General features: G+C 41.4%; 1 protein-coding gene and 1 long non-coding RNA gene across 4 annotated transcripts in view; one reads left to right on the forward strand and one right to left on the reverse strand.

The window, feature by feature from the left end:
- LOC146593455 (uncharacterized) overlaps positions 1-15,082 on the forward strand; it is a 331,583-nt gene that overhangs the window by 253,888 nt on the left and 62,613 nt on the right. The gene's annotated exons all lie outside the window — the stretch shown is intronic.
- Positions 7,140-15,082, reverse strand: part of ANTXR2 (ANTXR cell adhesion molecule 2) — a 121,936-nt gene continuing 113,993 nt past the window's right edge. Inside the window, exon 17 of the mRNA XM_085309237.1 lies at positions 7,140-9,008. Coding sequence (XP_085165363.1) covers positions 8,970-9,008 — 39 coding nt within the window. The 3' untranslated portion in view covers positions 7,140-8,969. The remainder of the gene's footprint in view (positions 9,009-15,082) is intronic.

Below are 15,082 nucleotides of genomic sequence, written 5' to 3' on the forward strand. Positions count from 1 at the left end.
ATCTGAAGAGTTTGTGATGAGCCAGTTCCCTTTCTGGTCTGTGGTTCTCACCAGGAGGGCTCTCCTGCTGAACGTCCTGAAGAGCGCTTGAGGTAGCTGAGCACTTCGTACAGTCTGATCCGCTATAGAAAGAAAAAGCGATTCTACTTATACATGAAAAATTTGGCATCTTCTTGAATCTAGAACAAAACCAAGTACTTCAAAAGAAACTGCAGTGCTGTCAACAGTGCTCCCCTAAAACTGTAGTGAAGAATCATGCACGATTTGGGACTAAAGTTTTAAAGCAAAACCAAATAATTTGGCTGGATTTGGGGCTTTATTGTAACTTGTGATTTGAGGGCAGCATTTCAGTGCTTGTAAGATAACAGCAACAGCTAATAATAGCTAATAAACAAAGGATAAGAAATATTTTAGTTCTGTTTCCCAGGAGATTTATCCCCAGGTTTCACTCTGCTGTAGAGCTTATCACAAAATTGAACTGTTTCAGTGCAGAGGGGATTTCTTCCTCAAAAGGATGCGTTTTTTTTTCCCMAATCAAGTTCCTGAGATGTTTGTGCATTTTGTTTTAAGCGGCTTCAGCAACAGCAGCAGTTGCAGTGAACGACAGGCTTTGCAGCCGCATCACGTACATATGCTTGAGCTCGTGCAGCTGCAGGCACAGCGAGAGGTTCGTGCTGCACGGTCCGAGGCGTCGCCCAGCGCCTGGGCAGGCTGCTGCGGCCCTCGCTCGGCGCTCTGCTCAGAGAGGTCCGGCCGCTGCTCGCCGGGGCRCTCCGGGACTGACCCTGGGGAGCGCTGGGTGCAGGGAGCCGGGGCGAGCAGGTTCCTCTGTGCCTTGGTGCTTTCACGGTGCTCGTGGAAGAGCGGTGATGGTAACTGATGCTGGAGGCAAGACAGGGGTGTCTTATCCCTGCCCTGCAAACTTGAGCTTGTATCTGCGCTCTTTTTATATGCTGATGTCATATAAATCCCCAGGATACCTGAGGCCAATTTCTCAAAAGCTTTGCGTAACAGAAAGGTCCCTGGCCTGGCTACTTCTGCTATGGCATCTTGTTTGGACCCGCTAGCATCCAAAGCCAAAGCCCCCCGTGAAGCAGTGCTGCTACACCAGGCAGGCTGACTTGGAGGGAGAACCTTTCTTTTTTCTGAGACTTTGCTCAGAATCAGCAAAGGGGAAAAGCCAGTTTGTCTGCATGGAAAGTCTCCTGTTGGGTCCCAGGCCCCAGAAATAGCCCAGGTAGTTCCTTTGGAAGTATTTGTAAGGTAAGGAACTGTGTACYGTTTATGTTGTCYGTTTATGTCTTTGTTGCCAGATACATTTTGTTTCTCCATTACACAGGATTTTAATAACAAGTTTTTCATTCTCAAAGACCTGTTCTGTGGGACAGTTAGACCCAGTCCTACAAGCACGTGGTACTTCACTGTTTATCAGATAGAGACTTGACTTTAGCGTGTAGCCCAAATAGCTCAATAGAAGGCAGCAGCTACAGACATATGAAACCAGTTTAGAGCAACCCTATGGATTCCAATTTGGGAAAATAAGGTTATTTACAAAATGAGGCAGGACAAGCAAAAGAAAAAAATAAGTGTGAATTAAATAATATGGCTTTGGCACAAACATGTAGATTGACTGTTTGCTTTTCCATAGGATACAGAGCCATCCCTGTAACACGGTAAGAATCATTGCAAGTTTACTGCCAAAAAAAAAAAAAAAATCTTGCATCTGATGTCCCTCATTATATTAAAAAAATTATTGCAGCAGAAAATTTGCAAATGCATCACAGGACCTGTTTGTACTGTTAAACAGACGGCACCTACACAAGACCCAAAAATATATAACAATTTTAATTGAGCCAATGCAAAACAGATTTTTGAAATAAAATAGTACATGCCAGGTCTAATAAGGCTCTTACTAGGAATTTTGRCATAAAATAATTTTATAACAGCACAAGAGGTATTTGGGAGATGCTCATTAGGAAATATAACATTTACTTTACTTGCCTACTGTAATCTCCTAAGTTCTTGATAAGTACATTTCTACCTGCTTTTTAAATTTCTCTTCTCTTGGTACAATATTTCTGCCTCACTGTGACATCCGACCCTTGTCATTTTAATGGCATCATTTTCAAAATCAGCTCCTTGGGTTGGATCCTTGTCTCATTGCGGAAGACAATGGCAAAACTTACCCAGCCACTTTGAGAGGAATATCGGAAACTGCTCTGGGTGGTCTTCCGCGAAGGGAAATATTTGTATCTTTTAGCACTGAAGTGTAACTGCTACCACAAATTACCCCATTATTTGTTCCCCTTCAGCTGGTAGCCTATAACAGGTTGCAGCTTCAGGCAGTAGAGGAACATTTAACCTTTCTGTGGCAACCACCGCCAAGCAAACCCGCTCTTCCAAAGAGAGACCTCTTAGTCGGCTGCGCGCCGCTGCTGGGGAAGGCAGCGTCCTTAGAGCTTGCTGCCAGCTGGCCTCGTTGGTGCAAAGTTTCAGTCAGATCAAGCCCAAGTTTGCTTACAGGGGAAATGCAAAACCGAGCTCCGGAAAAATCTTCCGAACTGCCCGTAAATACATGCATGTCGGTAACGCACCTCTAGTAACAGGCACCATTGGCTTTTGCACACACACCTCTGTCAGGTCACTGTATGTCTAAATTGAGTTACTGTTACGTTGCATCCYTTCTCCCAACACTATATTTTCACACACAACCACAGAACTGGTAAGGTTGGCAGGGACCTCTGGAGATCATCTGGTCCAGCCACCCTGCTCAACAGGGTCACCTAGAGCACGTTAGACAGGGTTGCATCCAGGCGGGCTTTGAGTATCTCCAGATATTCTCTTGGTAGATCCTCTCGGCCTTGGTGTGCTTTCCAAGCCGCAGTGTCCATAGGCTGGAGAAGAGTCAGCAGTGCTTTTTCAAGATTCATTCACCTGATTCAGCTCCCAAAATATAGGCATGTGCTTACCATTATTCAGAGAGGAAAAGAAATTAATCTTTAACTCCATACAAACGCTTAAACCTCACTGACGTGAAGGGGCCTTTGGCCTCTAATTCAATTAYACATGCATGTGAATAGTCCCTGGTATCTTTATGAGCTTGGCCCACAGGACCCACATCGTCTTACCTATGAATTCTTACCCTAGCTTAGATTATATATGTAAAATCAATACTCTGTGGCTATGTCTAAATAGGTAATCATGTTGTGAGCATCTCTTTGCCAGCTTACCTCCCTGAATTATGGACATTGTCCACTTCTCAGGCTCACGGCTTCAGCACCAACTCCTCTTCCACAGCAGAACATCCCAGGACATCCTTAAAACTCCTTAGGAGATGGGAAACATCCGGCAGCATGTGAGAGGCACAAGCAGGATCAGCCCTACCTCCTTGCGCTGTAACCTTCAGCCTCCAAAATTCTCTTCAGAGGCTCCTCTCATGAGTGAGAAGTTTGAGTGAGTTTAAATCTAAAGGCAGATGGTGATGGCACCTTCACTGCTTCCCAATGAGCTAGAAAAAAGAAAACCCCTCTGCAGAAGAGCAATGTTATTTTAGTCATGAGGTAGCAGTCAGTAATCACAGGATGGGAATGTAGATTTTGTCCACCTGGAAAAATCTAATCAATACCACTCTGTTTCTTTATCCTTCCCTGCAGTCTAATTTGTCCTGAAATATAGGCCACAATAAGAGAGAGAATTTTCCCACAGCTGGAAAATATGTTTTGGCTAAAATGACAGCACACACGCTCCTTTAGTCCCTTTCTGCATGAAGGGAGGAAGCACAGAAGATAAAACCTACCCTACTTGTGGCTTTCACCTTTTTACTTATTTATTTATTTACTTTAATATGTCAACATGATTTGAATTGTAAGGAGACGCTTAAAAGTGAAAACAACGAGCGGTGCAGTCTGATGTCACCACGATTCTGAAGAGGCTGGAGAACTGTGTATTTGCCGTGCATCAGAATTGCGGGCGCGGGCGGTATACATGACTTGCACGAGGTGCCACTGACTGCGACTGTTAAAAACRGCGTTACCTTTTGCTTTAAAAGAACCAGAACAGCTAGGATTGCATCCACAGCGTGTCCGCACTGGAACAGTTCAGCAGGATGACGTTACGTAAACTAGCATCTCTGTGTAAAATACAGAATTGCGGTGTCGCATTAAGGACGATTAGGAGAGGAGAAATGCGGCACAGTAGTTTCCTGGAGGAAAAATACCAGCATGAATTTGTAACAGCCAGGCTGGGTTTTCATGCAGTATTTGTGCCTTGGAATGAACCTGCGTTGTGGCACTCCRGAAAGTTCCCTTACCTTCCACCTTACAGAGATCAGCCTGGCCTGTCTCATTCTGTTTGAGCCCAACAGATAAATGTTTGCTGAAAGCACTAGTTCTAGTTAAATTAAAAAGCAACTGAAGACAAATGCTAAAAAAAAAAATCATTTTCATTTTGTTTCATATTAACTCCAGCTAGTTAAGTCYTCCTGTTATCAAAAGGTACAAAATAAAAACAGCCTTGTCATATTTAGGATATTCGGTTGTTCACGATGACGTTTCGTGTTGGTATAAATCCTGCTTCCTCTCGGTCATAACTGAAGCTCCTCAAGGACTGGCTGGTGCTGTTTCTACGTGTTTTGCACATTGCTCTTCAGGGAAAAAAAAAAAAAAAAGCCATTTAGCCAGTGTACTTTTCCTCTTGGTGATATTCCCGTATGCGATGAGGTAAATTTTCACTCTCTTATCATGACCAAGTAAAAGAAGCATCGATAAATCTCTTAAAAATGGAGAGATTATTATGGAAYGCTGTTTATTTGTCACCCAGCCCCCAGTGTTGTTTAGACACCTTGCCAACGAGCAGCATTCACAGACATCCAAGATTATTAGAGAATCTAGCATAAGGGCAGTGAAACCGACTTTTCACTTCCCCAACACTTCAGGTTTTCTCTGCTCAGTTATACTGTGTCTGAAACAGGTTTCAGAGGAGCTGGTAGCATCTGTGTACAAATCTGCTTGGATTTCGTGTCTCGTCCCCTGGAGTTGACCTCCGTGCGCCGCGGTCCCTTTGCCTCACGTTGCACGTCCGCAGCGTGTTGCAAGCACGCTGTCGTGGTGACCACAGTGTCACCGTTTCCAGGGCTGGTATCGAGGCAGAACTTGTAATTCAGCTACGATGGAAGCAAATGAGCGCTCAGTGTCTGGGCAAGATGGGACGTTTACGGGTCGGTCAAATAACGTACAACTCGGTAGAAGTTATCCTTGTTATTATCTCTGTAGCTGTTTTTTAAATTGCCATGCAGTAGGATTTTTTTAGGTTTGTTCTTTTCTATGCTATATGCTAATCTTCATGTTTACAACATAAAATAACCAAGCTAGTTCTGGTCTTGAAGAAAAAGTACATGTTTCATACACCCTGTTCTCTTTAGAAACCCAGACCTCCAAAGTACTGATTAAAGCATCCAAACTATAATGCGACATATACGGAAACTTGGGTATATTTTTAGTGCTTGCCGTAGAATGACAGTCTTGTGCTCTGTTCACTGGGGCCCTCACAACTAACCACTCGTCTTACCCAGAATGGAAACCCAKGCAGAGCACGTGTTCCTGGAAAAACAGATTTCTTCTTGAGAGGGGARACTCTGAATTTACACTCCTTCTCTTGTAATTTTTTGAGAGTTCTCATCTGATGAGGCGACTCAGACCAGCCTAACACGCAGAGGATCACACCACCTAATGCCTATGGATGTGCTGTCATCTGTATCTGGATTTTTTTAGACTTAGAAATAAGATATGGAAATAACAGCAGGCAGCATAAAGAGCTGTGTCAGACTGTGGGTTTTTTACATACTGCTGAGGAGGAAATTTTCTAGATCACTCTTTTCGATCATTTATTTTTTCAATATTGTTTTTGTTATCCAGGGTAAAATAGATACAAAAACATTTATCAGACATGGTCTTATCAGAAGGAGATATATAAGGTTTTAAATTGTGAAATTGCTGTATTGCACGTACTATTTAAACCTACTGATTATATTTTGTGAAGTATTTTAAGCTATCCTGCCAAAAAGATCTTACTTTGTGTCATTTCAAATCAGTGAATTTTAAACCATTATTACCTTATGCCTCTTGCCCCCAAAATTATTAGTGACAGATATTCTACTTTGTATGATAACAAAACTCTTAGGGTGCTATCTTCAATTAAATGAAAAGCGTAACGTGATGTAGTATCATGCAATTAGAAGGGAAAATCAGTGTAGATACCCAAAATACGTTCTTGCTTGGTATCAACCACTCCATGAAAAAYTGCACATTCCACAGTGTTTTTTAATGAATATGTAAAGACAGCTATAGAGAACAAAAGCTTATCAAGGAGTTTATATTTCTAAGGCTATATTCATTACAAATATTCTTTGAGAGATAGCAGATATATGTGAGGAAAAAATCTTCTCTTCATTTGCGTGTTTTTTCTGTGTTATGCAACACACTGCTTGAAATACAAGCTGRCAATTTCTCAGCTCTCTCAAAAGAAGTGCGGCTTTACGTTAAAAATGGAGGGAAAATAAGTCAAATAGAGGAGAGTTTATTTGAACTTGCTGTCTGATGCGTGTAGTGTTTCTGCCTGTGCCGCTTCAGGATCCTGAGAGTGCTGCAGAGCAGCGCCTGGGTCTTTGCAAACCTACTTAGCATTTGGTCCTCCGTCTTGAGTTAAGCTGGACGATACCCAGAGGTTTAATCAATGGCTTGAAATAACCCAAAGATGTGCTGATGGTTGGTCTGCATGAATAAAATCTGCCTTTGGTACACACAGGCTTGAAACCGCTCCAAACCAAAGGCCAATGGAATCAAAGCTGGAATTACGCTAGATGTAATAGTGATCTCTTTGGGCGCTTTATTGTTCTATTTACATTACTAATGCTACATATTGTACGTACCAGCGTGTCTGATGTGTTTTAAATAATCGTAGAACAGTCAGAAGCCCCTGAGTTAGGCACTGACATGCTTTCTTGGTGTACCACGTGGTGCCACGAGAAGGTGGTCTGTCGGTTGAAGCTGGTAGTGAGRGAGACTGTGTAGCTGGCAAAATTAAGGCTTAGCTTGTGAAGAAGATGCAGGGGGGAAAGAAGACGATGAAATGATCACAGAAACTTGAGTAATTATTTTATTTATAGTCTAATGTGCTCACATGGTTGTTGATGAGGCTACCAGTGACATAAATAAACTCAAGCAAAAGATGTAAGCGAGTGGATATATGTAAAGGCTTCTTTGGGCAGTGCCACGAATTTGGACATCGACCAAAAGAATTATTTATGTCCCTTGCAATTTCAATGAAGAGCACAAAGGAGATAATTAGACCAGGACACTTCGCATTGCTCTTTCCATCTTGCACACATTCATGCCCACCAAATGTGAAATGTTCGCCTTTTCCCCTCAAATGTGATGGTTGTTGAACTTATTTTTAGTGTCATTTGATAAGCCTCCCTGCTCGCAGAGAGACATCCCACTGACCCAGCCACTGGTCATTGTCTATACCAGTTCCCATCAAAGCAGGCGCGCTTTGTCAGGTTTCGACTCGAATATCCATTTTGCATCTGAAGTACAGTATCGAAAGTGACTGGATCATTTGAGCCTTTTTCTTCAGCTGCTCCCTCCTTCCTCCCCCACAGTGTTTCCGCTCACGCTAACATAATTTGGCATCGTCGACGTGACACGACACTGGTTTTTCTAAAAAATTATAATACATACATTGTCAATGTTTTGTGATGGCCGGCGCTCCTGTAAATTTAATTTCTAAATTGATGGAAGGAGGTCTTTTTCCACTGCTGAATCTCAACCAATGCTCAATGCCCCCTCGAAAACCAAGTAATGCACATACAGTAATAGGTCATTCAATGTCAAAAGGCATAAAAAAGATGAGCAAAATCTTCACAGGCTGCTGCTTGCTGTTGCCTTTAATTATATTAATTAAACTTTGAAATTCTCATGCAAAGAGAGTTGCTGGCTTGTGACGCTGAAGAGCCCTTGGAGATTTAGGGGGGGGAAAAAACCCTGAGATACCAGCTTAGTGGCTACTGCTTTTTTTAATCTAAAAAAATAATACATAAGCCTACTACTGCTAGGTATGTTTATAGATGATGATGTTTTATGCGCTACTGAACTTTGAATGCAGGAAAGGGGAAAAAACCACCAGCCACAGTGTCAAGGTCTTGAAGCATCAGTCCCTCAAACTCTGCTCAAGATCTCTGGTTACAGGCTGTCTTCCTGTGGAATAACGCTCTATTAATTTTCTTCCTGTCCCGGGTGCATAATGAAAGAAAGGTGTCTTCAGAAACTAAAGGGCAAAGTCTTGCTTGCTACCAATACCTTGAGGCACCCTGTCTACATTTTGTCATGCGTGTGCACTTTTCAGTGTTAGAATGACAAGATTTCCAGTCAGAAGGTTCCCGTAAGGCACGATGTGATGGGAGACTCAGAAGGATTTTGTGATCTGACATCGCTGTAAGGCAGTGAACTCTTGCATTTGCTTAGCCTGGTGGGAATTTTTATCCTTCGCCTATGGCTAATAGTCCTTATTTAAATAACACGTGCCGTCTTTGCATCTGAGAAACTTTGCATCTCCGCTAAAAGCACATTGCATCCTGAGAATCTGTAGTCCTTAAAAAATAATTAAAAAAATTAGCGTCTTTGGTTGTCTTTATTCTCCCTCGCACATGCGTGCTGTGTATTCCATAAAAGCGTAGCATGCAAATCAATGCTTCTCTTCTTGTCACTGCTGCAAATCACAGGGCATTAACGTAACGTGGTAAAACACAAGAGCTTGGTACAGTGCTGCTGGCTCCTGTACGTGGGGAATGGAGAAACCTTCTAAGTTCAGGCTTGAAGATGATCCAAGAAATTCAAGGAGGTGCTGAGTTGTCTTTGGCTGGTTGAGAAGTGGCAATGTGGCTGTATTTTCTCCTTGTATCCTCTTCTCCTCCTTTACTGAGATTGAACTCTGGTGAAGTTAATACATCGGCCCTGAGGGGGGAAGAAAGAGAGAAGCTCTTATTGGTGGGTGAAGTAATAAATACCAACCAATACTTTCAAATGCTGAACTTTACATGCTAAATAAAGACTGTAATTTAAATTCAGATGTTTGTGAAAATAACATATGCAAGACAAACATTTTAAGAGTTAATGGAAATTACGCAGAGCAAGGCACTGCATCTGATTTACAAATTTATGATGTTATGAAAGCAGTGATGACACACAAGACACATTTGAACACTCTTAGGTCTTTTGTGAGGATAATTTACAAATTTGAAGTTCTCAATAACTGTCGGTCGCCGATTCAAACCCAAGCATTTGCTCCTGTTGTAAACGCAGCGAAGGAAGATCGCAGCAAAGACAGAGACCTCCCCAAGGATCTCCCCTAAGCAGAATCCTCACGCAGTACAGTGCAGATGGACRTGATTGCCAGTTGGCAGAACTGCTGCTGCTGTTCCTGCTTTGAAATTGTATTTCATTAGCAATAAACAGGGCTCTGCATCTATAAACTGGGTTTCTTAGGTTCTAAAATCTCTGTGCACCGAAAGGAAAAGGGGTTTCTCATGGTGGTGTATCTGAGAATACCATTCTTCCAAAAGCGGGTTTCGATGAATTTTGACTGTTTTTAGTGTAGCTGAATGTGAAACAAATCCTGTAGTGAAAATCATTACCCCTTTTATTAACTASGGATAATCACTGAAAATATATCAATTCTTTTTTTGGAGCTTATTTAATGTTCAGACTCCAAATTGATAATTGAAGTGCACTGTGGTCTCAACAGAATCACTCCTCTCTGTAAACAGCTCTCCCGGGCAAAGCAGCATTACCTTTGCTTTCTGTGATGGAAAAGAGAGCCTATACCGAGCTTCTCTTCAGGACTTTTCTACATGAAGAAAGTAATTCTCCAAAGTCTCTCTCTGAAATATTAAGGAGACTGAAAATGCGTCTGTTACAATTAGCRTGTACTAATCTTTGTTAAATGTTTTGTCTTGAGGATCTTTCTTAATTACAAAGTCTTTCCATTTGAGTGGGCTGTGTAATACAAAATCACGGTCCGGATGGGCAGTGAGGAGTCCGTAAGATGACTCACTCAGCATGGGATGGCGTTACCTGCGCGTGCCTGAGTGAGTGGTGCGGCTCGCTGTATGAACTGGATACGCACAGTCCCTTACGGCAGCTGAGCCCGAATTCTCCTCCTTTGAGCACATTAACCACAAGTATTTCCACAGTAGCCAGATATATAAATATGTGCGGAGGTGGAGGGAAATTTTCAAAGATAAGTAAGTGTATTGGTTTCACAAAGTTTAGAAGGATTTTACTTGAAAGTCTACGTAGTTAATTGATGTTGCAAGCCTTTTCTGGGAGTAAGTAGGAAGAAAGGAAGGAAGTAGAGTATATTTTCGTTTCTCTGTTCCTTTTACTTCCTACCCGAGTACTTCTAATAAATTCTAGTGTCCATGAAGCAACTTAAAGAGAACCTTAAAAGATGATCCCAAGCAAATTGTGCTAGTTTGGGAGTAGACAGAAGTGCTTAGGCTTTGAGTCCTTTTTCTTTTTAAAGATATATKTTGTGGGGGGGGAGGGGGAGGAAATCACTGCTTTCTTATTTAACATAAGAGACTGTAGCATTATCAAAAGGAATTAGGCCTGAATTCTGTATTACCTTCATTCATTCAATGTGATCCAAATGTTTTATCAGTAATAGTGGAGGGAGATAACATACAGTGTTACTTGGCATTACTATAGCAAGTCTCAATAGGCGTCTGCCCTTGGGTGGCATGAAAGGAGCCACGTTCTCTAAATCGAATGCAGGAGGAAGTACACAATGCAGGGCGGATCGAGGATTTCTTTTCAAATTCTTTTCTAATGATCCTACCTCCTATCAACTATATAATAAATATAAAGGTGGTGAATACAGGGATGGAGTAATTGTAGTAACTTCTAGYTGCTCCCATCTGGATTATAAATGCAGAGGAGATGCAGAGAGATAAACCAGGAGTGCTAAGAGATTCCATTAAAGACAAAGCATAAAGGCACGGCACAGCTTTACGTGCCTTTACATTTGCTTTTCTGAAATGAATGTATCAAAATTAATTCTTGGTGGTAGAAGCAAAGTATTTCTGGAACATAAAAACCAAAAACTGTGCAACTCAAGCCCTTCTGACAACAAAGCTAACATTAAACAACAGCAGCAAGGATGTTTACATCCAAGTGTGATACCACATATGCAAAAACAAGACATCACCAAACATTTGCAGAACACAGCTAACAAGAGAGTCCCTGTGTGTCTCAGATGATGCAATTAATATTGCAATTTACCCTTCATTACAAAAGCTCTGCTTTTGTTTGTAGCTTTCTCACAGTTCTTTAAACATAGTTACCAGTGCATGAATTTACACAAATTTTGGACAAATGATTTGACTATTAATCATTTTGGTATTTGCATTCAGTTTTCATTTAGAAGGCAGTTGAGTGGCCAAACACTTTACCCGAGGTCTAGAATGATCACTGAAAGTAAAATATGTTCTTCTAGACCTGACTGCAGCAAGTCAGTTAAGTGCAATATATTAAGGTGGGGTGTTGTTTTTAGCTCTTAGGAAAACCGTATTAATTGACTCTATGACAGATACAAACTAGTTCCTTAATTCTAGGGAAAACAGCATCCTGTGGCCATAGGAGGAATTTCTAATTGAAGAGACAGGTATAGAAAACAAGGCAGAAATTTCCACCTTGAAATCTTATTCCTGAAGGGAGCTTAGGTTTCTACCTCTGCCCTTCCTGGGATCCCATCAGGTAGCACAAGCATGAATGTTCCTGCAAATCCATAAGCTCTACCACAGTAAAGTCTGCACAGAGCTGCAGCACCGGTCTGCGGTCCAGGCTGCTCCCTGTGCTCTGTGCTCTCCGCCCCAGGGCAAGTGGAGATGCGGCAGGTCTGTAGCACTGTGCCCTGCTCTGCTCTTCAGGCCTTCTCAGATGTGCCCTGGATGTTTGGAGTGACCAGCACCTTCTAACAGCTGACCATGTATTGCTGGTGATTTTTCAACAGTAGCAGAGGGGGAAGTCGGGAGGAAAGAGAACACAAACCTGTTTCAAAATCAATCTGGAAATTATGAAATGTAAAAATAAAATTTAAAAGTGATTTCTTATTGAGTTATAGGGGATAGATTTTACTGGAACGAAGAAAAACGTACTCTTGTTTTATTCTACACACGCGTTCTCTGCCAGCGTCTAGAAATAGTTAAAAGGTTGCTAGAAGAACCTGTTGTGATTTTTCTTCTACCTTAAAGCTTCATAACATTTTCTCTTTCAGTAGTTTATACCAAACAGTTTCAACTAGAGCATTTCCTCAGACTGCTTTCAAGTAATGAAATGTAATGAAACAAAAGAAAGAGAATTATGTATATTACATCTATACTTACATGTATACCCCCATAGGTACATATATGTTATATATGTATGTGACCTACCATAAATGTAGCATTATTTTTGTATTTGGCAGGCATGCCTGCAAAGAAAGGCTGCCAAGCAAAGCAGCCGGGCAGACGCCCCAGGCCACTGCCTCTGCTTTGCCGCAGTGTGCAGAAGGAAGTGGTAGGTACTAACTACAGAGGAGTTTTAGTCACTCCTTCAGCTCGAGCGACAACAGCCCGGCTTGAGCAGAAGGCTTCTTGGAGGCCAAGCTCTGAGTTAAATCCGTAAGTATCAAGTTAGCAAGTATATTTGATATACTTGATATTCAGAGAGTTCTAACTTTTCTTAATATCTGCACTGGCAACTTTACTTTGTCTAAGTTTTCTTATTTAAAAAACCTGGCTGATATGAAATTTCAAACGGAAACAAAGCCTCCTGTATAATAAGCCATCTTTTGTGAACAATATGATAGTCACAGAAGACAGAGCTGAAATCAGGATGTTGGAAAACACACTGAAAGTGCTAATTAATCAGAAGGTCAGGAACGCTGTACTGTCATTTGCATAACAGCAAACGCTGCATGCCAGCCTAGCGGAGAACAGCTTTTGCATTTCGGTAATGCAGTGTGACAAGGTGTGTGGTTTCACAGCACCTACACATGAAATGCATTAACAGAAAGCATTAAAGCCAATATAAAGGGCTTCGAACTCTCATCACTCTCTTGCAATTAAACTTGCACAATTGCTATATATACTTTAATTATTGTTATTTGTTAGTAAAAATAAGATACATATATTTATCAGCAAGCCCCTCTCCTGCTCTCAATTTGCCCCAGTTTGATTCGTGTATGTAATTCTTTCCCTACATGCTGGCTTAGAGAGTTTTTCCCTCTAGAAAGAGTGATTCTAGAGGAACAGTACCAGTAGAGATGCCAGGAATGAACAGACTCTTGAAAGTAAAATGAGTAATCTCCATTATGGTTCCCTACTCATCTCCTGTGCTRTCTACCTCCTGTCTCCTCTTTCAAGGAATCATGGGGGAAAAAAAGAGAAAAAGAAGAAAYTGTTTGGTCATCAGACCCCTGCTCATTTAACCAAGCCACTGGGCGGATTTACAAGCCTGATGCACCTACTACAAACCCTGCCTGCTACTGGCCTGGAGAATCCCCTCACTTGAAGCCCCTTCCTCTGTGAGACACGGTGAGACATGGAAAGCACAGGAAGGCTCTCAGGTCTGTACTGACATTAAACTGAGAGAAGGAGGGGCTTGGAGTAAGCGAAGGCCTCAAAGCAATTATATTCGTGTAACACGGTCTGCTCCAGTTTCAGTTCTCTTTCAGCCTCTCGGTATTCAAGGGCCAAGCAGGTTAGAGGAGCTTCCACAAAGCTGCACTGTGAATTTGGAGGGAATATTTCTCTCATTTTTGCTAGAGGTCAGCTAAATATTCTAATGGTGCCCAAACATTGATTTAGTATCTATAAGGCACYATTAACTGGTGGATCTCAAAGCACCTAAGAAATACTGACTACCAAAATTCCCTGTGCTGTCAATACTGGGTAATAACAACATATACAAACAAAGTAATACAAGGGAGATGATGATGTTAAACTGTCCACATTATAGATGGGCAAACTGAAGTAGACCGAAGACAGAAAAGTAATTTTCAGATCTGTTAAACATTAATTGCTCTGTATCAAGCCAATATGGATTGCAAGTACACCTCAACTGAAAATCAGATTGTRTGTGTTGTAATCAACGTTGCTGTCCTAGAGCAAGCTGCTTTTAGGCAAATCAGTTACAAGTGTGTAAGTTGCTTCCCTACACTAACTCAAAACTTCCTATGTGGTGACATTTTTTTCATCATTAAGATCAGCTCTTGGAAACAGAATACTCTGTTTTTATCCTGATTAATCAAAACTTTACTAAAAGCACTATTTACTTAGCTAGAAGCACCATTTGCTAAAAAATAGACTCATCAGTGTATTTTTGGACGGCAGAATTAAAAGATGCTTGTGCTATGAAACTAGCAAAACTGATGAATTACCATCCGAGCAACATTACCGTGATCAGCCAGTTTGGGGACTTAATGTTACACTCATGTCCTCGTACTCAATTAAACAGTCAATACAACCAATTTGAATTCAGATGTATCATGCCTTGTAAATCACTGGATCATAAACCTTAACACTACCAACATGTAGTCARTATAAAATTGAACTGAATAGGTGTTTTTAGGGCTAGAGTAATTAAAATATGAGTTATGCAAGCGTTCCGTGATCTTCCTGTGGGATATRGGAGTTATCTCAATGCACCAGACTGAGCAGGAAAAAATAAACATAATTCTAAAGTGCCAAAAGATGTACTGCAGGTACTGCAGGAGAAGAATATGGCAATTATTAAAAAAAAAAAAAAAAAAGAAGAAGAGAGAGAGAGAGAGAGAGATCTAAGGCTGAGGCATTTTACCCAAGAAGAAGTATTTTCTATGTTACACTGAAGATTGTTGAAAATCTTACTGAAGTTCTTTTTGACTTAGGGGGCAATCAAGATAAACGTGCTTGCTTGCCGGACACGCCATTTCAAAGGAAGTGGACGCTCACAGTAGACTGCAGAATAAAGCCTCACATGGCAATGCACACACACACACACAAAAA

This window comes from Rhea americana, unplaced genomic scaffold, assembly GCF_003343005.1.
Source record: "Rhea americana isolate MKP2758 unplaced genomic scaffold, rheAme1 scaffold_294, whole genome shotgun sequence".
NCBI lineage: Eukaryota > Metazoa > Chordata > Aves > Rheiformes > Rheidae > Rhea > Rhea americana.